The 27,025-nt window shown below is 39.9% G+C and overlaps 1 protein-coding gene across 1 annotated transcript in view; it reads right to left on the reverse strand.

Annotated features, from left to right (window-relative positions):
• Window positions 1–2,022: 2,022 nt before the first annotated feature.
• Window positions 2,023–27,025, reverse strand: part of RIBC2 (RIB43A domain with coiled-coils 2) — a 29,550-nt gene continuing 4,547 nt past the window's right edge. The window contains exons 2-7 of the mRNA XM_077807439.1: window positions 25,293–25,374; window positions 21,501–21,845; window positions 20,659–20,777; window positions 6,150–6,377; window positions 3,733–3,899; window positions 2,023–2,123 (exon numbers count right to left, since the gene is read on the reverse strand). Coding sequence (XP_077663565.1) covers window positions 2,042–2,123; window positions 3,733–3,899; window positions 6,150–6,377; window positions 20,659–20,777; window positions 21,501–21,845; window positions 25,293–25,374 — 1,023 coding nt within the window. The 3' untranslated portion in view covers window positions 2,023–2,041. The remainder of the gene's footprint in view (window positions 2,124–3,732; window positions 3,900–6,149; window positions 6,378–20,658; window positions 20,778–21,500; window positions 21,846–25,292; window positions 25,375–27,025) is intronic.

Raw genomic sequence — 27,025 nt, forward strand, 5'->3', positions numbered from 1 at the left:
TAGTCACAAATTTAATTAATACTTTTTTTAATGAGTGTAATCAGCATGGAAGCATGTCCTTTAGACTGGTGGCTGAGGCATGAAGGGGCATACAAAAGTTTAGCATATCTGGCACATAAATATCTTACAATGCCGGCTACAAAATTGGCATACAAACATCTGTTCTCTTTCAGGTGATATTGTAAACAAGAAGTGGGCAGCATTATCTCTTGCATATTTAAACAAACTTGTTTCTCTTAGCAATTGGCTAAACAAGGAGTAGGACTAAGTGGACTTGTAGGCTCTAAAGTTTTACACTGTTTTATTTTTGAATGCAAGTTTTTTTTTTTACATAATTCTACATTTGTAAATTCAACTTTCATGACCAAGAGATTGCACTACTGTACTTTTGTTAGGTGAATTGAAAAAATACTATTTCTTGTTTTTTACAGTGCAAACATTATCAAAAATAAATATAAAGTAAGCACTGTACAGTTTGTATTGTGTTGTAATTTAAATCAATACATTTGAAAATGTAGACAACATCCAAAAATATTTAAATAAATGGCATTCTATTGTTTAACAGAGTGATTAATTGCGATTAATGTTTTTAATCGCTTGGCAGCCCTATAAAGTGTAAATTAAAAGCATCATATGATATACTCTCATGGACGCATGTGAAATATATGTGTGAAAATCATGTTAGTGAGGAGAACCACACCACTTTATCTCCACATAAGGACTGTGTGCTGAGCAGCTGCACAAGAGTTCCTGCACTTCCCCTGCACTTTGGGAGGAAAGCTTTCTGTGCTAGCCCTGCATATGCCCAGTATGGAAGATTAGGCTGGAAGAGGAGCTGCAGATCTGCATTTACAGAAACCAATGGTCCCAATATCCTGGCAATGGGGACACAGAGGTTGCAGCAACTTGCACCCTGGCCCTGTGTTGGGAGGAAATCATATTAGTCATAAGTATTTTTAAATATGACTTTTTCCAGAAAATTGGGTTCCAAAATAGCTTATAACATGGTTAACTAGTTTATGCTAGCCAAAGAAGCCAGTGTGGAACCTATTAGTGCTTTCTGGGAAGAGCAACGTTTGAAAATAATTTCAGCTAACATATTTCCCTTCTATTCTAGATAAGGGTGGCCATCTATACCCAGTGAATTTTTTGGTGGGGTATGGAGAACAAGCTTGCAGTGTTGCTCCCCTTGCAACATCTGTTTGGCAGCTGATCAGGTGATTTCAATTTCCATTTCTATCAAATCTTTCACCTTTCAACAAGCACTGAAAACACTTAAAAAACCCCAACACAGTGACCTTAGTATTTTTATTGTTGGAAAAACTAACAATGGCTATAGTGACTGCACCTAACTTTAATTGGGAGTACTAATAAAATTTAATTCTATTTATTTATATATATCAAAATTATGGATAAATGTGCAGAAACATTTCATTTTTCTTTGCTCTTAACAATAGCAATTACTCCTCCCATACTCCCTCTTGCATTGTAAAATAGAGTATGGTCTCTGAAAAGCATATATGAAGATATCTGACAGTCATGCTGTAATCTCAATATTTCTGTAGCCTGTGAAAGGAAGGTTTCAGTCAAAATATGAACTTCAATGTATAAAAAGGAGTAGTGAAAATCTGAAATACAAATTAAAAAAATATCACAATGGGCTAAATTCCATTAGGATGGAATCACCCCAGGATTTGGTCCAACAATGTCTCTAAATTAGCACTCAAATAATCATTTCAGTGTTATTTGCGGTTATTTTCCTTTTCCTCCTGAGAACAGTTAATTATAAAAATATCCCTCAAACCAAAAATATGAATTAGCAGCAATCTCTATTTCTCATTAATTACAAGGAATAACAATCATCAGGCTTATAACTTACAAGTATGTGCCATCAGCAAGATATGGGTTTGTTTTAATGCAGAAATATCTTAACTGGAAATTTGAGGAAAAACATAGTAAAGCAGTGAAAGTTAATCAAACTTTAATATTTCTACAAACCTTACATAAATTTATATTTCAGAGAGTGGATGTGTCCCATATGTCACCGGCTAGTTGTATTAAACTGTGTGAAATATTGGCCTGTTGGAAAATTTGAATACACTTCCTCCTGAAGATAAATTTTTCTAGAAATAAATCAAATAGAATCAATTAGTAAATGTTTTAAATTTCTGAATATTGTTAAAATAAGTGAAACACAATCCTGTACAAATATTACACTATAACACTACATATTTTAGTTATATAATAAATCAAAATAAATATAGCTTAATTTTCTCATGACATAAAAATTCTTTTCCCCCCTAAAATTATGTTCCCAAAATGTCACTATGCCAGTGTTGGGAAAACAGTATTAATGTAGCCTGATAATTCTTTCATATTGTTTTAAGATGAGGAACTTGTCAGGTACAGGAATTTCTTGCACAAAATCTAGGCATGCACTGAAAAATCAAAGAGTTAAAGACTGGGATTTTGATACTGGCTTGCAGTGATGGTTTTTTGTTTTTAAAAAACATGCTCTTTTTAGTTTCTCTTTATCCTCACAGCAAGCATACATATCTGTCCACTGTTAAGCTAGTTTATGACAATACTTAATGGTTCTTTATGGCTGAACTCTGCCATTGGGCCTTATCCTGAGCTGTTGTTGGCATAGCTCTACTGAACTCAATGGAGTCCCATCCTTTTTCACTCCAAGAGAGTCCAAGAGAGTGAGCTGAATCAACTAGACACATATATAGTATTAAGAAAACTTTCACTGTACTTATTACCCTTTTCTGACTATTACAAAAGAGAAGGTAAAGGGGTGACTTGATTACAGTTTAAGTATCTTCATGGGGAACAAATATTTAATAATGAGCTCTCCAATCTAGCAGAGAAAGGTTTAACATTATCCAGTGCATAGGCGCCGACTTCTAGTTTTCCCTGGGAATGCTCCACCCCGAGGCCCCGCCTCCACTCAGCCTCCCCTTCCAATGCCTTACCTTCACTTCATCTCTTCCTGCCCCCGCACGACCCCCCCCTTTCCGATCAGGTGTTTGGGAGTGCCCTGATTAGCTCATCGGGGGCGCCGTCAAACAGCTGTGGCTGGTGGATGCTGAGCACCCACTATTTTTTTCCCCACAGGGTTGGCACCTATGATCTAGTGGCTGGAGTCGAAGCTACACAAATTCAGACTGGAAATAAGGTGTAAATTTTTAACAGTGACAGCAATTAACCATTGGAACAATTTACCAAGGATTATGGAGGATTCTCCATCACTGACCATTTTAAAATCAAGATTGGATGTTTTGCTAAAACATATGCTCTAGGAATTATTTTGGGGAAGTTCTATGGCTTGTGTTATACAGGAGGTCAGACCAGATGATCATAATGGTCCCTTTGGCCTTGGAATCTATGCATATTTTCCCCACTTTTCTATCTTTATTCTGCTATGTACAATGAACATAATGTGACACTTACTGACAAGTTCTGCTGAGGTCATAGTGTATTTGAGCCATTATTCCCAATGTGTAACTTAGGAACAGTAACAGGATAGTCTCTTGAGAAGAGTTTTCTTTTTTTCTCATACTACAAAATTTAGACACTTGCTCTAAATTTGCGATTTTTTTAAAATGCAATCAATGTCAAAACATCTTATGACAAGTACAGCAGGCTCGCTAAGCAATTTTATAATGCCAAGCTGTTGTCAATGGGAAAGACTTTATCTGATATAGATTAATCCCTCTGGGCACTTACTTTGATTTCTGCTCCTGGGAGAGTTGTGCATTAGCATTATCCAGAGTTCTGCGAAGTTCTCGATTTAGTCGCTGTTGATGCCGCTCAAAAAGAAGTTGTGCTCTGGCGCCCTGTATACGTTGCCTGTCCCACTCTGCATTTCTTTGCCGTTCTTCCTCCTGCAGCCTCTGGAGGAAGAAATGAAATGTTTGCTTTCTTTTCACAATCACAGATAAAACAATATTTAAATAGTCTTATTAGCAAGTTCACTCATGTGATGAGCTCATTTGTCTTTAATGGGCTTGATTCACCCCTGCTATGACAGAAGGATTCACATTGCACCCTCCTCCACCAGCAGTAGCTGTTGTGTCCTGGGGGAAATTCAGCCCACATGGGGAAGGCAGGCAGTGGTTTCATTACACCCTCCCCCAGGGGATTATGCTCAGGGGAAGACAGCTTTTAATGCAGTCAAAGCTCTCTGTAGGAGACCCACTAAAGGACTGTATCTGAGAAGATTCACTAAACTGGTACAAATCTGGTCAAACTGCTCATGTTCTCTTCATGGCCAGTGCTGTCTACATTTGAAGTTGTGCTGGCAGCTCAGTGTCTCCTTGTAGAAAGGGGGTTGTAGTACTGTGCACTTCCTTCTCCAGGTGGATTTCAGAGTAAATCAAGCCCATTATCTGTTGTCTTGGCATAATTTTTTACTCAAACTTCCTTCTCCTCCAATACATCCTATATTTACAAATTGTCTGTCACTACCTCCGATCATATTCCCCTTGTGCATCACAGCTTTGATACCACCTTTTAGACATATTCAGATGAGGCAGCTCTACACTCTGTACATCTGTCAATCAAAATTAAACTGCTTTTGGTGTCTCTGTGAAAAGACTAACAGTTGTTCAGGACTGGTGAAACTGTTAAGAAAATAAGTTCTTGTCATATTAACTAGATCCTTTATGATGATCATTACCATGCTGGTATGAAACACAGCCCTTAGAATTTAAGAGAATTTATCTATTGACAGATTTGTCTCTAAAAAAAATTGCACACAGAACACTATATTAAAAGAACATTATTAAGGTTGCGATGTCAAAAGTTAGGATATGCCAGAATTAAGATTGCTTTTGAACCTTAACTTGCCCCCTTATGTATTTGAATTAGGATAGTATGTGATTATGTAATTAAGACATTTCTTTTCCCCCTGCAGGACTCCTCTTTCATTCAGTACACAAAATGGATAGCGATCACTTAGTGAGCAGCGATTTCAATATTTTCTCCTCTTTGTTCACTCTATGGCCATATGTCCCATTTACGGCACGCTATTTAAACCCTTCTCTGAAAAGAGAATTATTCATTTTCTCATGGGCTTTTCTCTGGCATTCTGGCTTTCCTCCCTACCCTGCCCATATTCCCTCATCAGTTTACAGTCCCAGTCTCCTTGTCCAAAATTCCTAGTTTCTCTCCATCCCCCCAGCTTCTCATCAGATCCAGTGTTCCCCTCCCCTCTCCTGGCTATCAGTCCCAGTCTCAACTGTCTTGCCCAGTCTGTCCCAGTCTTCCACTCCCAGTCCCGCCTCCAGTCACAAGTTTACTTTCTCCCACACTCCAGTCCCAATCTCATCAGGTTCCTTGTTCCAATGTGCTAATTTCTCTCCCCTTCAGTGTGGTTCTTGTCCTTCCGCATTCTAATTAGACTGCTTCCTACTCCATGCTCCCTTGGTGCCAGCAGGACAGTTACTGAAAGCACAGGAGAGACAGACTCCTTGAATTCAATCTAGTGCATGGCCCTACCCTAGCCCAGAACATCTGGGAACAGCAATTCCAAGGAGAGGCCAGCCCTCATAGCCCTGGGCTGAAACCTAATCAGGCACAATGTGGGACTGGTGCACAGGGAGTCTGATCAGCACTAGGAGTTGACGGATGAAGCATGTTCAGTGAGAATGGAATCTTCACAGATTTTAGCTGTGAAACTAACAATTCTACTGAGCATGGGCAAACTGAGATTTTTCAAAGGCTTATAACTTGGCCAAATTTGGGTGGATTTTCACAGGAACAGCAAAAGGAACACCCTGACACAAAGAATACCCCTGCCAAATTTCAAGTCCCCGATACAAAGCATGGGGGCATGAGAGCTTCTCAAAGAAAATGTTGCCAGAATTTAACATGGCAAAACATCGTATTTTTCACTAGCCTCGTTCTTGGAAATGTCTGGACCATTTTGGATTAACTTTTTCAAACAAATTCATCCTGAAGAAGAGGTGTTGCACGGAAAAATTCAGCCCAATCAGTTGAAGTTTGGCTGTTATAAAGCTATAAGCTACTGAAAACGGGATCTTACAATGGGAAGTGTCAAGCCACTTAATAATTGGCGGTGCTACCAGCCCTGTCTATGCTACTACTCCAACTAATACAGATAAGCAAATGGGTTTGAATACCAGTTTCTCCAGAACTTGTTGTTGTTGAGTGTAACGTATTGCCTTCAACTGATCCTGGTTCATTCCTTTCCATCTGTCAGTAATCACACGATGTCGCCCAAACGAACTGGCTGCTTGTTCTGGGTTTTCAGAAAGCAAGTCTCCTCGAAGGAGGTTAGAAATTTCAGCCACATTATCTTCTTCTTCCTGATGCTTTTCTAACATTTTTCTTTCTGCAAATTCTACAGCCTTTTAAAAAAAAAGTGGGTATGGAAGGAGAAAGCTGAGACCATTTTCTTTAAAAAGAAAATACTGATTTCATACTGCAAGAAAGTTAGTGAATCAATCATCCTGTCACTGAATTTTCTTTCCAAACTGCATGTGATTGTCAATAGCATTGTATAAATGCACTATGTTCATGTGGATTAAGAATGCTGAAAATCTGAAGGGATGTCCCCTTATTGCTTTCATAGGTTGGACCAAAAGCAGTTTGGAGAACTAGCTGTATGTTGTAAAACAAAGCCAGAATTATGTCAAAATTAATTCTACGTTTATTCACAAACAGAACAAGCAGTCAAGCATACTCACATGGACTTGTTAGTCAGATGTCAGACATCACATGAAGGAAAACAGACTAAAATTCACAATTCTCAGTTACTAGTTCAAACATCCTAAATACATATTCCAAACAAAAATTATGTGGGTTTCATGATTAAGCACTCAAAAATGAGGAAATGCCAACATGAAGTTTGGTATGCTCCCCTGTGTGAATGCATTACAATACAGTCTTCAAGTACATGATCACATGCTAATACTACAACTATATTCAGATTATATATATGTCCTATGCAAATCACTCAACTCTGGCTACTATCACTCTCTGCTTCTCAAGCTCCTTAGCCACATGGTGACTACAAACATGCTACTCTCAAAATTTGTTTCCTCACTCCCATATCAGCCCACAAACTTCAGACATTAAATAAGACAATTTTAAAGGAGTTGCTCTTAATTGGGGAAGAAAGTAGGATTTTTTTTATGGGAGGGAGATAGCAGGAAGGCTAAAGTTAAATTGAGTGACACAGTGGACAGTGTCAGAAGCTGAGTCAGACTTCTTTGTTCTAGACAGTTCTCTCAGAGAACTAAGGCAAAAGGAAGAAGAGCAATATAGTAACTTGAGAGAGCTTCCTGTTAATTCAATAATTACCACATCCTGGGCTAATAAACTCTCAGACTAAACAGAAACAGTTTAGCGATAGGCCTTGAAGTGTATATATAGTAACATTATTCTCTCAAACAGAAAACAACCTCAAATGATCACTTACATTATAGCCTGTATAGAAATATTTGAAAAGGAAAGCACCAAATGTGAAATAACAGGCGAATGTGCTCATTCTGTTTTTTAAAATATATAGCTTTTACTTACTTGATTAATTTTTTCCCAGAATATTAACACATAGCTTAAGTGCACTGTGCAAAGTATACAATACAAAATATCAAACAGAATATTTGTAAATCAAGTAGTAAAAAAAAGTATCTGAATCACTCTTATTTTAGAATTAGAATTATAAAAAACTATTTAACAAGTTATAGTTTTAACTTAGATCCTGTAATCATATTTTTAATCTAAAAATGTAAACTCCTTTGTGATGGGGTTTTTATCTTACACAGGTTGTAAAAGGATTAATATAGACCTCAGACCAATTAACCAGCCTGGGTGCACCTGGAGGGTAAGCCAGGACTAACTGGAAATAAAGCCCAACTGGGATACAGAAGAGTTTTGCCTCTATATAAAGCTGGGTGAGCACTGCTGGGGGAAAACCAGAAGAGAAAAGATAGGAAGTGCTCTCTCTCTGGGAAGCAGCCTGCAAAGAAGACCGAGACAGAGAAAGACCAGATATGCTTCTCCAGGGATAAGCTGAAAGCCTGAGTAAGATGGAGACCCTGATGAGTTGGAGCCTGTGGGAAACCCTGAGTAAGGGGAGGAGTGTGCCTTGGATCAGGAGACTGTCTGAACCAGGGAGAAGCAGCAGCAGAGGCACTCCTTCACCAAGGTGATTGCCTGGTGAGTTGGTTATATATATATTTTGTTGGATTTTGATAAAGCCCACTGTGGCTCTGAAAGGTGAGGGAAACTGAGGCAAAAGTTGCTGTAGTGCCACAGCCAGCCAGGAGGGGACATCATGGTGCAGCAATTTTGCCACATCTGGATAAGACCGTATACTCTATTTTAGCTCAAGAAAGGAATTCCCACTTTTAGAGATTAAAATAAATCAAGCAAATCACATTCAAAACAGAAGCAGAGCTGAACTTTAGACACATCAGCCACCAGCTCTGCCATCTCCACGTGTGGTACTCTTTCAGGAATTAAGGGTCAACTCCTAGTCCCACTGAAGTCAATGGAAATAGAAGTTTTGCACAGGCTTCATTGTGACCAGGATTTGGCTGCTTCATTGTGATCAGGATTTGGCCCAAAAATCTACTCCCTTGAAGAATTTTCCCAGAAGTCAGAGCTTTTTATTCCAGGAATAAAGGATTATAAATTTCCAAGAACAGAAAAACAATTTTCAACCTAATGACCTTTATGAACAATTATCTAAAATATGATTTGTGTATCTGATGGCATTCTGTTCTTTTTAGCTAAATGAATAATAGCCTTACTTTAGTGAGCATTTAGTTCTGGAGTTAACTCAAAATAAATAATTTATAGAAGGGATACTTTGGATGGATCCTACATATCATCATATCCCTTTAAATATTTGAGCACTCTCCCCTCCCCACTGCAAACCATGTTATTGTTATAGTTTCAGTTTTGCTGGCGAGAACAATAAAGGGAGCACAGCTGACAGCTGTGTGTCCATCAGCTCTCTCTGTGTCTGTATCTAACTCCTTCTCTGCTGGCTCCAGAAACACAACATTGGCAGCAAGGACCTTCTATCCCAACAAGTGTCCAGGGCTTCCATTGCCTGAATAGAACAAAGAATAAAATTTTGAAAAAGGGGACAAAATTCACCTAGAGGCACAGGGTGACAGCTTGCTGTTTTTTGCTTCTGGGACAGTGTGAACCAGCCAGCTTCAGAGGAGGAATTAGGCAAATAAAGATACAACCCAGGATAAGAGTACTGCAATTACTGCTGGAACTGTTTAGAAAACTTCAGAGCAGTGAAGGGGAAGCAGCTAACTTTGTTGATCAGGTGCAAGCAGGCAGAGAAAAGGCTGAGCCTGCATTGAGAGTCTAGAGCCAGCAGAGGGAGCCCAGTGCAGCCAAAGGAAGAATTCTGCATTTTGCAGTATAAGCACCCAGCCAACAGAGGGTGATCCAGTGAGGACAGTACACCATTTAAAAAAAACCAGAATTTCCCTGAGGAAGACTTCCAGGAGGTGTAAAATTCAAAACAAGAGCAGTGAAATAGCACCTTTTGTGGGCAATGTTATGAATTTGACAACAGCCGTGACTCCTGGGTGGTGTACCTCGATGTTTTGAGTAATTTGTAACCTGCAGCACCATTCCCAATGGACAGAGTTTCAACCTTGCTGACAATAATGGGTCCAAAGGCATATGGACTGCTGCATAACCTGTTGTCTCAAACTGTTCCCAGAACCGCCATGTACACTGCAATTACAGCAGCAATGCAAAAATATTTTTCTCCTTGCCATCAATGATAGCAGAACAATATTGGTTTCATCAGCGAGATCAGAGAAGTGGAGAGTTGGTAGCACAGTTTATTGTTGCTCTAAGGAAACTGTCAGAGCATTGTCAGTTTGGACAAACATTAAGTGATGCCCTACCTGACCAATTAGTCTTTGGATTATGCAGTGACCAGGTCCAGGAGAAGTACCGACTGTATTAGCACTTACATTCAAGAAGGCTGTTGAAGTAGCAGTTGCCATGGAGACCTTAGGGAAGAATTCTTTGGCATTTAGTGTGAACTGGAAAGTTACCTCCTACATCGGCAAAATAGAGGATCATGGGAACGCAAGGAATTTCCACGTGCCCATGGTGCACAAACTGCTCATGCTGAAAAGGACACGCCAGGTTATTGGCAGAAAATGCCAGAAGAAAGGACACATTACTGTGAACTGTCACACGGTTCAGCAACAAAGGGTAACTTTACAACCAAGAAGACACCTATGAAGGATGAACCTAAAAGGATGGAAGCTGGGAATTCATAATGTGGAAAAAGGTACGAGCTCTAATGACACTGATCAAGAACCAGAACACCACATGTTATCGCCAGCTGGAGTCAGACATTACATCTGGATCATACCCTCAATTGTAGAAGTTCTGACAAGAATGTAGTTTAATACTGGAGCTGCCATCTCACTGACTTCTGCATCTGCCTTTCACTAGACACTGTCACAAGTTCCTCTAGAAAAAACCTCTAAGGTTTTGAAGACCTATGTCGGCAAAAAGTTAGTCCCCAAAGGGGTACTTCAGGTGAAAGTTCAGCTAGATGGACAGTCAGTCATTTTACCCTTGTATGGGATTGAAAGAAAGTATCCACGATTATTTGGCAGACCTTGGCTTGAGAAGTTCAAGGTGAACTGGACAGAAATGAAAGCAATCATGAAAGCACCCCAAAATTGTCAAATACAAGTTATTATTCAAACAAAATAAGAAGTGCTTAGTACCAGACCTTTTTGCGCTGAAGGTGCTGCCTTGGTCTAAAAAGCGTTATGAATTTGTTGAGAACTCTAACTGCTCCCAACAAAGGGCTAAAAGGAATGCATCGGAGACGTTACTGAAGACCTTGTGACAGTCTCGCAAAGGACCTAGAGTGACTTGGATAGATTGATAGACCAGCATCCAGAATTACTGTCTCCATCTCTGTCACAAATGCAGGTGGGGGAAATCACAAGCCTTGCTTGGAGTCAATGGCTTTGATAACAGTTCTCTAGAGAGCTACTGGTTCCCTCTCAACACTACCTGGCTTGGCTTCTGCCGAGGATATGCATCATCCAATAAGTCAAAGCTCCGTTCTCCTGACTTCAAGCATCAAGGCTCATGTCAAGCCTTCTGGGCCAGCCTTAGGCAAATGTTACAGGAGTCTCCCTGGAGTGCCTTGAGCAGGACTTAGGCCTTGTCTACATACCAACTTGCACCAGTTTAGTTAAACTAATACAAACCCTGTGTGGAAATTTTATTTTGGTCTGAGTGATTTATTTTGGTTTAGCTAAAACACTTTGGTTTAACTAAACACACTGAACCAAAATAAATATGGCTCAACCAAAATTAGTGTGTCCACATAGCATTTTGCACCTTTTTAACTAAATCAGTTTAAAAGAACACCATTAGATAAACTGGTGTAACTCTGCATCTTGACAAGCCCATAGAAGCATTCTCCACTCTTTCTTAGATCCCAGGGTGACATATGGTCCTTAACTTCACAGTTAACTGCAAAGAAGACCATGCAGTGGATTGGTTGTCCATCACTGACCTAGACTTGCTGGAAGAACATGATTAGAAGCCATTGAGTGGTTTCCTTCTTCCTTAGGTGCTCAAGAGATTGATGTTCTGCAAACAGAACATAGCACAAAACAAAAAGAGAAAACAGTGAGACTGAGCTGAAGAGATGGTATATCAGGGTACCAAAGTGAATTGCTGGAGCACAGCAGAGGCGCTGAAGAAAGCATTGAAGAATATATAAAAACTAACACCAAAAGTGCCAAGACATGTTCCAGAAACATGCAAAACACAAGTACTGAAGTGCCACAAAACAGAGGTTCTGGAACACTAAAACAGACCCCAAGAGCAGACTTGAAAGTGTTGCAGACAGAGGCAACAAAGTGCCAGGGCAGGTGATGAAGTAAGAGCCAAAGTGCTGCCGCTGAGCACTGACCAAAGAGCCTGAGGCAAATGATCTCACAAAACTAAGGTAAAAGACATTTGGACCTGCCTGAAAGACCTGGATGCAGAAAGGATACCTGATGCACAAGGAGCATGCCTCTGAGAATGGTAGGCGTGAAACTGGAGAGATGCAGCTCCTACATGGAGTTTCTTTGCTGATTGAAATCAAGAAGGAACCAGATGGAAAGTACCAAGGAGAATTAAGTTCAGCAGTGCTCTATCCCACTACTGCTGCCTGAGGGACCAAAACTCTTCAAGAGTTTGGGAAGGTCCAAGTGCCTCACGATAGCAAGCTAAGATCTAGGAGTGAGAATCTTGGCAGAGGAGATATCTATATTTATACAGACTATTCTTTGTTTGTCTTATCTCTTATTAGCTACCTAACCTGAAGTAGAGCCATTATCAGATTATACAGCAATGTAGGGGAGACAAAACTACTTAATTAAGGGCAAAGAATAATGGGACAAAGACAATTATTAATTGGTTACAGAGATTTGCCTGCACGATTAATTAATAATGGTTATTTTGTTATTCAGACCCAGTTTGGGGCTCTTTGTAAAGTAAGATCATAAACTAATCATCATAATTCCCTTTCGCGGGGGAAAAAAGATGGCAGGAGAGAAATAGAGAAAAAAGTGACAGTGAAAAGAGGACCAAAGGAAAGCCAGACAGCTACATAAAAGAGGCTAAGAAAGGAATGATAGGATAGAGAAGGAAGAGATGAGTTGAGAAAATGGGAGGGGTCCAGGGTTTTGGAAGGGCACCACAAAAAATATTACCTCATAGAGAATGTAATTGATTATTCTGATTCTTTCAAAAATGACAACCATATAACCATACACTTATCTTGGTTGTTTTGAGTGCAAATTTTGTTCCATTGCTACCAGGCTCACCAAATCAGAGTACAACTCTTGGGAGATGGGTGTACTTGGAACTTCCCCTGTTGTAGAATTAGATGTTTGGCTACAATCAGAGCTCTACCCAACCAAAAATTTTCAGAGGATTTCAGTTTCCAGGACAGATTGGTTAGGCCTAGCATGGCCTGGCCAGCCTGCAATTCACCTTGACTGAGAGAGAGAAATTGGCTCAAATATTTATCTCTGTCCAGAAAAAAAATAGATCAAAAGGTAGTTCCACAGCATGTGGTACAAGTTCGTGCCTGCAGAACCAGCATTTGTCAGATGTGGCTGCTCCAGACCTGAAAAGTCTAGACGGAGTCCAGTGCATCCTCCAAAGGATTTTCTGCTAGATCAATCTTAACTGTAATTCTAGTCAGAAATGCTGTATATTGGAATAAATCTGATTCCACAGAATGTTGGTAATGGAAATTCACAGCTCATGTTCCCAGTCACTGCTGACTGCCAATTTGCCTGATAGGCAGGAAATATAACTTTTTCAGAACTCTCCAGAAGCTGGGGGGGTCTGATGCTGCAGAGGCATCTGGCCCAAACTGGTGTTGCAGGGCATGGTTAAATTAAAAGTATTGACATTCCTTCTTTGGGTCCAGTTGAAATTTCCCCCTAAGGCGAGGAAAGAGCATGAAGTAATTGCTTTCAAATAGGTGGTTTATGCTCAAAATCCCTTTTTGAATCTAATCAGGCTATAGGATGGATTTATAGGCAATTAACATTTTGGAGTAACCTGAATCTAAATGCGATAAGGGATGACATTTAAACTTGGAAGCAACCAGATACCCAACTTTCCTAATGGTCAAAATTGTGACCATCTTCTCCATAAGGACAACAGAAGTCCAAGTTTAGGAATCATGCTAGTGGTGGGTTTCTTCCTTTGTATACAGCCAGACAGGAGAAGCCTGGGACTTGTATGGAAAGCTCGGGGAGGGAGCAGGTCAGCCACTGTGTCACTTGGCTCAAGATTAAGGATACATAGTAACGCCAAAGTCTCCTGCATTGACAGGCAGCTGCATTTTTCAAAGGATAATTTGGCTTTTGTTCCCCATACCCCACAACAGAATTTTAAAAATGTTATTAGTTCTGGAAAAAAAAACAAAAACAGAAGGGGGAATATAAACTGGCAAGGAGCTTAGATCAATAGAAGTCTTGGGAGGACACTCGTCTTTAAGATTTTTAACTCTACCCCAAAGTGATAGAGGAAGGCTTCCCATCTACGTAAATCCAAAGCTGTGTGTGTGATTAGACTGAAATTAATTTTGACTATTTATTTCATGTTTCTAGGAAAGAAGACTCCCAAGTACCTGATTTCTGGCTGCTACCAGAGAAAAGTATTATCTAAAAGTGCACTAAGAGCCTCTGACTTGTGCTTGTTAACGTTGTACCCTGAGATTTTCCCAGACAATTCAATAGTTTATAAATCATCATCATACAAGCATATTTTCATCCCCATGGACCCTATTTTTATACTCTGGATCCCTCGGTGTGCTCTAATTTGTATTGCCAATGGCTCTAAAGTCAAATTAAATAGGAGGAGGGAAAGATCTGTCTAGTACCACGATGGAGATTGAAAGGAGGGGAAATGTAGTTATTGGTTACAACATGGGAGCTAAAATTGGAGTACAAAAGTCTAATCTAGGAAATGAAAGAGACCAGATCCAAATTTTTGTAGGGTGAAGAAAAAATACCTCCAATTTACTCTATCAAAGGCTTTTTCCATGTCCAGTGACAGAACAGCCATCAGCTTCAAGGGGTTAGCACACTGATAAACTGACCCAGGGTTTGCCTGACCCATGTCTCTCTTGTATAAAACTCACCTAATCTGGGTGTGCTATGTACCTCACTACTTTTTCTAATCATCCAGGTAGAATTTTAGAAAATATTTTGATGTCAGAATTGATTAAGAATATTGGTCATCTGGGTCAGCTTTAAGGATGGCTGAGATTAGGGCTTCATTCATTGAAGGGGGCAGAGTACTTCTGCCAAAAGCCTCAGTGTATAGTTCAGCCAGTTTTGGAGCCAGTTGGCTTTGAATTGGGCATAAAATTCATCTGGAAAGTAGTCTATGGCTAGGGCCTTACTTGATTTCATGTTGCCTAGGGTAGCCATAATTTCAGAAGTATGGAATGGGGAATTGAGCCAAACTTTTTGTTCTTCTGCTGGCTGGGGGAATTGCTGATTTTGGGTGTACTCATCAAGTAACTGATCATCAGGGATCTTCTTCTAAATACAAGCATTGGTAGAATCTGGAGAATTCATTAATAATTTTTTAGATTCGTGAGTATCTGACACTGACTTGAGTGAAATGAGTGGGATTTTAGCTTTTAATGAATTCATTTTAAGTCTATATGCTAATAATATCCCCACCTTTAAATGCTCGATTCCCAGCATGCCTTGTTTTCATTTAAACAACGCAAATTCAGCTTGAGCTGAAATTATTTTATTAATTTCATATCTGAGACTGGTTACATCTCAGTTTATCCAAAGAGGGGTAATCCGCATAGCTGAGTTCTGCCTCCTTGAGCTGTTCCATTAGTCATCAGCTCAGTCTATCTGGCTCTCTTTCTGTGGAAGGAATAGGATATTATCCTGCCCTTTAAGTCACTTCTTCCCCACAAGCTTTTTCAATTATATCTAGAAGTAAAGAGCAGTATTAACCGCCATCTTCTGGTAGCCTAGTTTTTCAGGAGATGAGAGCTACAGTATCACAGGGGTGTGATCAGAGATTATAATGGCTTTTATATAATTGTTAATAACACAGCTACCAAGCTACCTGTTGCCAAAAAATAACTATTCTCTGAGTGTGTAGAGGTGAGAAAAAAGCAGTCTTTACCTGTAGGGTGCTGCAGTCTCCTTATGTCCTTTAAATCCAGTTCCTCCATCTGGATAATAGTCTGCCTAGTGGAGGATGGGGATCACTGAGGTCTGCTTGACCTGTCCAAAAGCAGTTCTAACACTTGTTGAAGTTCCCCAACTATAATCAAATTTTCTAGGAAGGAGTCAATTTTGAAAATAACTAATTGAAAAAGGAGGAATCATCTCTGTTGGGGTCATAGATGTTTACAAGAGTGTATAATGTCAGCGATGCAAACTTTAACAATTAAGAATCTTCCCTACGTGTCTTATCAGTGGATAGGATTTGTGTGTTTTCAGGTTTTACTGAACAGGATTGACACTCCTGCCCCCAGATTTGGCTGCTTAATTAATTACCAATCCAGCCTTTTTAAAGCTTTTCGACCTCAGACTCAATGAGGTGGGTTTCCTGGAGGAATATTATATCCACTTACAGTTCATTAAAGTGAGACTCATTTTTTCCTTCTTATACAGTTAACATTCCTTTTTATGTTCCAAGAAACACATTTAAATAAATTAGCCATGGGTACTCACAGGGGGAAGTGTCCCAAAAAACATCTTAGGCCATGTCCACTAAGACTCAAAGGTACAGCAAGAGTGAGAAGTCCAGGTTGAGGAATACCTAGAAGCGTTCATAAGGCTGAGACACGTGGCCAGAAAGGGTTAAGCATCCTGCAGGATAAATTACCCAAATTCAGCCTTTAGGGACATATTGGTAGATAATCTTTTTGTGTGTTTACATATATTACTCCTAGGGGAATTCTGCACCAAAAAAAAAAAAAATAATTCTGCACCGAAAAATTAAAATTTCTGCGCAAAATATTTTAAAATTCTGCAAAATAATGCATATTTTATTTGTTAAAATAATATCATGCTGGTTTCAATTATTTTGGTAATTTATTTAAACTACAATACAATGGATGAAGTATGGGAGTGGGGAACATTGGAGGAAATCCCCAACCCCCTCTGCCTAATAGTAATATAGCTACTATTGACCCTTTACTTCTAGTTATTAGTCAACAAATATATACAGCCATATGCTCAGTGTTACATCATTGCAACTGAAGAGCAAGTGAAGGCTGGGGAATCAAATTCACAATTTATATTAGCTCCTGACTATCTCCAGAAAGGGCAGTAGCAAACAATTGATGGAGCACATTTTGAAAGGAAATTTTTTTAGTCCAAAAATGTACATGACTAATCACCAAAGCACCACAAACATTTATAAGGCCACACTGTCCTTTACACCACTGACCATGTAAAGGAGCCATAAAATTTTTACGCCTGTTTTATCCTCCTGAACAATGGGAACAATTCACTAAGAAGGCAGGCTGATACATTCTGCTTTGCCTGAGGGGACAGAACCTGCCCCATGCCCACCTCACCAGAAACACCCCAAAGCTCTGCCCCTCCATGCTGAGCATGCCACAATAGTGAGCGAGAGGGACAGTGTCTCCCTCTCACACATGACTGCCCAGCCCTCCCACCTCAGCAGTGCTTTATGTCTCTACTAGCTGCTCCAAGCACCCAAACCAACCTGCCTGCACTGCTGGGGAGGGGCGTGTGACCGCTCTTGTGACTTCCCTTTGCTTCCCTGTCAGAAGTCTTTTTTCTGCAGGGAAGCAAAGAAATCTGTGAGGGCCATGAATTCTGTGCATGCACAGTAACGCAGAATTCCCCCAGGAGTAATTTATATTGTTAAAGGTTAATGTAATTGAACATTTCCTGCCTATGCTGTATTCTGTTAATTCAGAGATCAAAAGAAAATATTAACATTTATATTAACTGTAAATATAGTGATATCACGGTCTCGATTTCTCTTTGAAGTATACAGCAAATCACCTGTAAATGGTGGAAAACAGGCAATTGCTTTATGTTAATCTGTGTAGCTAATTACTGGTGATGCTTAGGAAATAGGTCTACTTCAGAGTCTCAATGATTGCCTATTGTTCGCCTAATAACTCTGAGCTATCAAGAGAAGACCTGGAACTGTATAAAAACCCTTGGGTCCAGATCCTTTTTCTCTCAGATCTGCTTGATACTTTATGCAGGGGAAGCTTGAATCATAAGACTGAGATCTCCAGTCCCACCTGGGATCACCCTGGATATGAACATTGGACTGAATCTATGGATTAATTTTAAGAACTCTTTGCAACTCCAAAGCTCACCATCTCTACTATGAAACTAATCTCAGAACTGTACTCATGTCTGTATGTATACTGATCTTTTTAATAAATTTTAGTTCAGTTAATAAGAATCAGTTGTAAGCATTTATTTGGGTAAGATCTAAGATATTCATTAACTTGGGAGGTAATGTGTCTGATCCTTTGGGATTGGTAGAACTTTCTTATATGATGAATAAGATTTTCAGTAATCCTCATCATATTTGACTTGGGTGTCTGGGTGGAAGCCCAAGGCTGGATTGCTATACTGGGCTTCTGTGCAACCAGTAAGGGATTATAGAAGCTGTTTTCTGCTGGCTTGATAGAATATTGAAATATCCACCAGCTCTGGGGATTATCTGCCCCATTCTTTACAGTTTACCCTAATTGAATAATCTCAGTGTGGCCCCTCCCGGGACACTGGTCACAAAGGGATTTAGATGGAGAAGAGAAACTAGAGTGGCAAGAGGTTAAGTAGGTAAGAGAGTTAAAAGGAGGTAGTACAGGGGGGTGTAAAACAAGGCAAAGGTGTGAAAGACCAATGCTCTCAAGTCAGAGTGGGATAAAAGATCAGGAAGATAGAGGGGTAGCCAGAATGAACACATCCTCTCTGTTCCACATCAAATGCAAAATATATGAATATGCCTAATCCTCCCTGTTGGTGCTTCCCCGCACAAAAGGCAGGAGATGGGGGGGATGATGAACATTGCTGAATACGTTTTAAATAGGGTTTCTGGGCTAAATGCACATAACTATGCATCGGAGGTTAGAGTCCTACCAGACATATCTGCTTGTGGATCCACTGGAAAAATGAGGGATGAGAAACAAGAAACTACTTTACCACCTCCTATACACAGATGGGTCCAAAATCCCAGTGTATGGCTCTCTAATGGCCAGCTCTTAAACACACAGGAAGTGAAATAATGCCCTCATCCCTGTGCACATTACCCAATATCTGCAATTTAAATTGAATACTTTACCAGTATGCTGTTCTTAAAATCATTAATTAAGGCAACCCTTCCCACACCCCACTCCTCTTCCTCCTGGAAGAACAAAACCAATGGGGGAAAAAAGCTCATAACCATTATTAGAAATGGAGTCAAGAGATCTGGACTGATAGGTAACCAACTGCAGTTCATATAGTTTGTTAAGCAAAGTAATCAATATGGTGTTTCAAAGAGCGGATAGGATATAGTTACTATCTCCACGGGAGCCAGGTTGGTCTGGATTCTTGCTCAGTGAGATGTGTTGTGCTGATTTCCGTCTATGAATGTCTGATGGCTCCGCCTGGCTTTAAATATGGGTATTATGGAAGATATGGGAGGTACAGAGCTGAGATGGGCACTTCTCTGGATCCCTTCACTTCTGACAACAACCACCCAGCATTGCAAGTGTTGAATAGCAAATCCCATGGCAACGTAATTTTGGTTCTATAGAAAAAGCCATAGAATGTAGTTTTCTGCTTCTCCCAGTTTCGAGAAGTTAAGGGCCTGGCTATCCACCTTCATCTGAAAAAGAGCTTGGAAGGCTATAAAATAGGTCAGTCCTTTCTCCTTGGCCTGCTTCCTTGACATATTTAACAGGGCTCTTTTTTGATTACCTCCTGGCTGTAGTTGGGAAATATCACTATCTATGCCCTTTCCATCTCAGGTTTCCTTTTTCCCAGGCTTTATTATTATTATTTAAGAATGGATTCTTTCACATTGTATTTTAGAAAATTTAATATAAATGCTTGGCTTGGAATTAGTTGAGGGTTCGGTGGCTAGGAGCAGTGGGCCCTTTCTATATTCAGCTCTGTCTGGGTATAAGGAAAATCTTAAGTAGTGTCTTATACAAATTCTACAGATCCAACCACCCTCAAATTATTTCTTCTGGATGGCCTTACAGATCAATTCTATTTTTCAGCTTTTGGATCAGACATGTTTGGTCTGCACTGATCATAATAGAGTTCATATTGTCTTCTAAGGTACACATTCTAACTTCTGCCTCCCTGATCCTGGAGATTAGCCCCTGCAAACTGACCTGGTGTGCTGCAGTTATGATTTAAATTTCAGAGATATTCTCTGATACAGTGGTTCCCAAACTTTTGAACTGGTGACCCCTTTCACATAGCAAGCGTCTGAGTGAACCCCCTTAGAAATTAATAACACTTTTTAATATATTTAACACCATTATAAATGCTGGAGGCAAAGCAGGGTTTGGGGTGGAGGCTGACAGCTCACGACCCCTCACGTAATAACTTCCTTACCCCCTGAGGAGTCCTAGCCTTCAGTTTGAGAACCCCTGCTCTGATATTTACAGAAGCAGGATCTGTTCTTCATCATATTGTAGACTTGCTGCTTCTCGAATGGTGCCATGCTGCCCTGCAAAGAGCTATCAGAGACCCTCCGATTCTTCACAATTTCTGGTGAGTCTGGGGAGCTTAAAACCAGATCCATCTGCCACTGTGATGTTAAAGAGCAGGATGAGCCATGCAGAGACAAAAAACTGTGGTGTTAGTACAGTGGATATTGACAGATTTTAGTGAGGCTGAGCAAAAGCTCCAGATCTAGGCAGACATTTTCCCCTGCTGGCTCCTGGACGCTGGCAGAGGATATCTTTAGAGAGGTGCATAAAACATATTTTCTGATTACTAAAACAACACTGGAACTTAATTGACTGACAAATCTTTGTGGCAACATCATTACTCATTGTACTTTGTTATATGACTTAAAAAAAATTGCTCAATTCCTTCCTCTTTATAACCAATATTAATTTACCTGAGTTCTATTAAAATCCTTGGTAGCTGCACAAACAGCTTGTCTGGTTTCTACGTCTTTCCTTTGTAGTTCCATGGCTTTTTGATCTAGGTCTATCCTGTTCTTGTCATGGAGATCCTCTAAATTAGATTAAAATAGAATTTAGTTGATAAGGCTTATCATCCATGCATATGTAAATGTAATTTTAAAACAGTTGTTGGTTGATGAACTATTCACGTATTAAACAGAAAGACATCTCATGTATCCCTTTCCAAATTCCATGGCTAAGGTTTATTATAGAAGGTTTAATGAGTCAGTAAATTAACATATCAAGGAATCCAGGTTAGAAATGTAAAAAATGAAGCAAACTTTACTTAATACTTGTTTGTTCAAAACTTGTTTGGACAAATTTTTTAAAAAATATTGTAACTATCCCCAGAAAACACTTTTTTCAGGACAGAAACTAAAAAAATAAATCAGAGCTTCATTTTATCTATTGTAACATTAGTATAAAAGCATAACAAGTACCTTGACTTCATTGAATTAAACGTTCAAAATACACAAGCTTTTTTTTAAAACCACCCAGTCTCTTCATTTCAGGTGTATAGGGGAAAAGAAGATTAGAAATTCATGGGATCATCATAAGTTCTCAATACAAGTACTTTAACTGAGACATTAAAACAAGTTTATTTTTGTGAGTCTGCACAGGATATCTGTGTGAAGTTAAAATTCCCACAGCACTTTCCCTATATCACAGATTGGCATAATTGGCTATTCTACAGTTTTGCAAATTATTCGCAGTAGAATTTGTTAAAAAAACAAAACAAAAACATTAAAATCAAACTTCTACCTTCATTTGTTACCTGCAAATTTCTGGTCTGCTAATGCATTCTTCCAGTCTCTCTGTTGCTGTAGAGACCATTCTCTTGACTGCTCCTTTTGAAATTTCACTCTCTGATCATAGTTTAAATCTTCTCCTAGAAACTTCTGCAAGCCAGATACAGTACATCGAGGGTCACTGTCAGAGAGGCGAGCAGGAGTATCCTTCTTCAGGGCCTGTGGGTCAGACAAATCAAACTCACGCCGAGTTTCTGGCTTCTGAAAATTCTGTTGAAACTCAGTGACAGCTTTGTTTAGGTTTTTGATGTCTTGTTTCTGTCGTTCTTCTAACATGCAGATGATCTTGTCATTTTGCTTCATTTCACCAGCTACAAAAAGGTTATAAACAAGGTAAAACTACGAGATTCAAAATGTACAGGGAATTGTAAAAAAATGAAGAATGTGATCTTGAAAAAAGATTAGAAAATAAATCTTTAAACTACTAGACTTAAGTCATTTAGGAGGTCAAAGCTGGTAAATGATTTTTCTAAGATGATAGGGCCATTCAGTTATAAAAACTCTCAATTGTTAATCACCTTTGGCACCAGAAACTTGCTAGAAAATATAATCAAAAATATACATAAAATAAAGACAGAAGATAAGACTGCTAATAAATTTTGTTGTAGCATATCAATCCTAGGTACTGTGGAGCAATTCCTCAGCATCTACTACTAATTTACAGTAGTCACTGAAACACAATTACTTATTAGGAACACAAGACACTATAAAAATAACAATCAGCACTCTAAAATGATGTACCACCAATGATATAGCTTGGAAAAAATATTGGCAAACACCATTGCTTTTTAGAGAATTTATTGTTAATTACCGCCTCCAGTTCAAACTTTGCAACTGATCCTGTCCCACAGAGTACACAGTCTAACTGTTTAAATATAATTCACAAGTATATACCTGTCAGAATGCATGTGTTCTGGAAGTTTCCTATAGGGTCAAATTCTGTTAGATATTGTGAATCAATGCCTGCCAGGAAAATCATGACCAGCAGCAGCTGTGCAGTGCAGAAGCTGGCTACTACATTTTGGCACTTCTTGAACCCATAGAGAGGTTATTCTGTGGGCCCTTTGCAAATGAAACCATCGAGGGGCATTCCAGCCACAGTGGGCCATGGTGCAGCTTAGATGTCAGGGGATGTGCTCAGCATGATTATGTGTCTGTGCCCTGACTCAGCAATGGCTCCTACTCACAACCCTGGTTTAGATTATACATGTTTCTATCAAAAACAATCTATATACTGATGGCTGTCCATAATGAGCACCTCTAGGAGTAAAGAGATATTGCAATGCATGTGCTTCAGTGGCACAGGTTCTATTAATATTAGCAGAACTGTACAACCTTCCCCAAGTGACCTGATGAGTACTTTACACCACACTCCCGAATCGGATTAATTAAAATACACTTTCCTAATGGCATGTAGCATATACATGATGCAATATAAAAAAAATCCAAATATAAAGAGTGGGCTAAATCCTGAAGACCTTATTGATAGAAAACTCCCATTGACTTAGGCGGAAGTTTTACCCAGTGTGGGGAAAAAAAAAATTTCCCGCTCAAGTGAAGACAGATATTGTTTCAAGGGTGATATAGAAAAATAAACAGGATAAACTTTCTATGTCTGAATTAAGAGGGAAAAACATAATCAGTCATGTGCTCACATATGGACAAGGTTTATGAAATGAATTTGCATTTCAAAACTAAATGTGGGATAAGAAAAATACAATTTTGCTCAGATAACTATTACCATTTTAGTGCATATGTATCTTTATTTGCTGATACAGCAGTAAGTGATTCCTACAGCACAGGTTTTCAAAATGAGTGCCTAAAGTGAGGATCCTAAGTCTGATCCTTTAAAGTATTATGCATAAGTAAGACTAAGATTTTGTCATGCATATTTTTAGTAAAAATCAGACAGGTCATGGGCAATAAAGAATAATTCATGGAAGCCCGTGAATTTATCCGTGACTTTTACTAAAAATATGCATGACAAAATGGGGAGCCGCGGGGTCCCCATACTATCGCTGGGGGACTGGCTGGGAGCTGCAACGGCCCCCCCCTCTGCCCATGGCTCTGAGCTGCGGTGCACTCTTGCTGCCCATGGCGGCCAGGAACTGTGGGGCACCCCCACCATCCACAGCAGCTGGGAGCTCCTGGGACACTCCCTTCCCTGCCCTCAGCAGCTGAGAGCTTGGGGCCTCGCAGTTCCCAGCCACCATGGGCAACGGGGGGACCCTGCAGCTCCCAGGTGCTGTGGGCTCAAGTCACGGAGGTCTCTGGAAGTCACAGATTCCGTGACCTCTGTGACAAATTCGTAGCCCTATGCATAAGCTTAACTTTACACACAGGGTTCATTGGGACTTCTGATATGCTTTAAGTTAAACTGATTTTCAAAAGGGCTGAGAAGCCAACAGTTCCCATTGTCTTCTACTCCTGGGGGAATTCTGCACCAAAAAATTTAAAATTCTAAACATAATATTTTAAAATCCTGCAAAATTCTGCATATTTTATTTGTCAAAATAACACAATATAATTACACCAGTTTCAATTATTTTGGTAACGTATTTCAAAACACCTGTCAGCAAGGATGTCTGTAATATTGCGGACAATGAAAAAGATTCAGGAAATGTTTTTTGTCAAATAGATTCCTTACGAGGCATATAAATACAGAACTTTGTGTAATGCATTTAAACAACAATACAGAACCATGTCCCCACCGCCAACACCAGAAGCAGTGCAAAGGCTTGGGGGAGTCAGGGGTAACGGAGGAGCTGAGGGAAAGGGAAAGAGCCTGTGAGTGAACCTGGAGGGTTGTTGGGTGTGGGTGGGAGAAATATGAAACAGGTTTTTTGGGAGGGCAAGGGGGAATTGTTAGGGAGCCTCCCCCATGCAGACTCTGGCTGACCCCTGGCCTTTCCCATTCAGTCAGGCACATCTGTCCCCATGTGTCCCTGCACCCTCCCCCCCCCCCCCCCATCTTCCTCCACCCCCACTCAGACACCCACTCCCCATGTGTCCCTGCACCCGTCACCCTGCACCCCCTCTTCCAATCACCATGTGTCCTTGCACCCCCATCCCATGTCTCTGTGCCCCCACTCAGGCATCCCTCTTCCCCCATGTGTCCCTGTACCCCCACTCAGCCACTCCCTCCCCCTTGTGTCCCTGCATTCCCTCCCCCTGTCCCTGTGTGGCTCTGTGCCTCCACTCCCATTCAGCCACTGCCCCAGTGTGTCCTCCCCCAATAGCCCTTATGAACCCCAGTTTGTGACACCCCCCCCCCAGCAGCCCCATGTGTCCCACACTGTCTGTCCCCTCATATCCCCTGTCTCTTGACCTGGCCCCACCGACGCTGTGAAGAAGTTATCCTCTTCCCTTTCCTATCACAGCTGGGGATTGCTCGGGAGTGGCTGCTCTGTTCTAGCGCCACAGCAGCCCCTGGTAGGCAAAAGGCATAACTGCAGCAACTTTCTGGCAGAAGTTATTGTCTATGGGGAAAAAAAATTATGCGCAGCACATCAATTATGCGTGTGCGCAGCTGCGCAGAATTCATCCAGGAGTAGACTTCAGGCCACTTATAGAGGTGTCTAATTTTTAGTACACATTTTTAATATCTTTGCCTACATTTCCACAGCAGCAAATACTCAGGAAAAGACTGGTGGAAACATTTAAAAAGGAGAAAATGGTGAGAAAAGATCACAAAACAGAGTACAAATGTTTACATATACTAATACAAAATTGTATTATTTATATAACAATAAATGTACCAATTATTTCATGTCGTGCTTTCTCATTTGCCTCTTGAATCTTCTTATCATTGATTTGAGTATCCAAAGCATCCTTATCAACCTATTACAATAAAAAAAAATTAAGCTCTGTAAAAATTATTTATTCTATTGAAAATATTTAAAGTATGTTTACAGGCTTTAGTACAACCTTTTATATTAAAATGTCCACTTGAGCCAGAAATGAATGAATTTGCCTTGCAAAATTATAATTTTAAACAGCTGTGAATTATATTATTGCCAGTGAAATGGCTTTAATGGTAAATTACAGGCACTTTACTATTTAAAGTATGTGGCTGCAAAAAGAAAATCCAACAATAATATTTCTGTTTGTTCATTTCATTCTAATAGCAACAGGTACATTCTTATTCTGAAACAAAATAACATTACAAGGTTAGGTTGAGCTCCAATACACTAGATGAAATGTTTCTTCCACTGTAGAGGGCATTCCTACTTAATTTACTTATCTTTCATCCATTTACATATATTAAATAGTTGTAAAGGTTTTTGACATTCACATTATAATAGAGTTATAATAGTTTTCAGTTGTAAAAAGTTTGAGCACTTCTGTAAAAATCTACCATTTAGCCTCACATCTGTTGGAGGCGGAGGTGGCAGTAAGAGGGAATTTTCAGCCTTCACAGCGTGAAGCATTGTGTCTGGTGTTTTCAGCATGCAATTGGGGTTCTGTCCCTGACTGTTCCACAGATTTTCTGTGTGACCTTGGCCAAGTGACTTAATTTCTTTTTGTATCTATAAAAGTGGGATAATAATCCTTATTCATCTTGGTAAAGCACTTTTAGATCCTTGGATGAAAAATGAAAGGTAGTAATTATTATTTTCTATTGGGATTAAGCAAGTGCTCTCAAAACAGATCACAGTAGAAAAGACATATGGTGCGATGCTGCCTAGGGCCACGTCCACACTACCCGCTGGATAGTGATCGATCGGGGATCGATTTATCGCGTCTAGCGTAGACGCGATAAATCGATCCCTGATCGCTCAGTGACTCCGGAACTCCACCACGGTGAGAGGCGGAAGTGGAGTCAACAGGGGAGTGGTGGCCATCGATCCCGTACTGCAAGGATGCGAAGTAAGTGATTCTAAGTCGAGCTAAGATACGTCGACTTCAGCTACGCTATTCTTGTAGCGGAAGTTGCATATCTTAGATCGATCCCCCCAGTGTAGACCAGACCTAGGATTGCTGAATATGCTGATTAGGGGAAGAAACAAAGTCTGATCTTATGAAGTATGAAAGCAGCAGAAGTCCTAGAATACCTTCAAATGATAAATAAAGTTCAAAACCATGCAGTACTGGATTCTTAATATAAATTAAGTTCTGAGGAAATATTTGGTTAATAAAGTTCTTCACAATTTCAGTAACAAGTTAAGGAAAAATTAAAGATGCTTCCTTTGGTAGATTCTAGGCATAAAATGGACAAATAAAGACTGGACAGATTATACAAATTTTGAACTACTGTACCAGCTATATACCTTCTCTGAACAGTTTTCTCTTCTCCAGAAAATACCCAGAAAAGAACTGCTCCAAATCACGCAGATCTTTAGTACTCATCTGAATAGTCCAGAATGCCAACCTGAGAGCATTTGAAATGCTAGTTATTGCACTAACTGCATGCCAAGATATCAATAGCATTGCAGTGATTAATTATTTGCTATGCTGAGGCATCCAACTGTTTTTCTAATCTGTTCTTATA

The sequence above is a fragment of the Eretmochelys imbricata genome, chromosome 1, assembly GCF_965152235.1.
Source record: "Eretmochelys imbricata isolate rEreImb1 chromosome 1, rEreImb1.hap1, whole genome shotgun sequence".
In the NCBI taxonomy this organism is placed as follows: domain Eukaryota; kingdom Metazoa; phylum Chordata; order Testudines; family Cheloniidae; genus Eretmochelys; species Eretmochelys imbricata.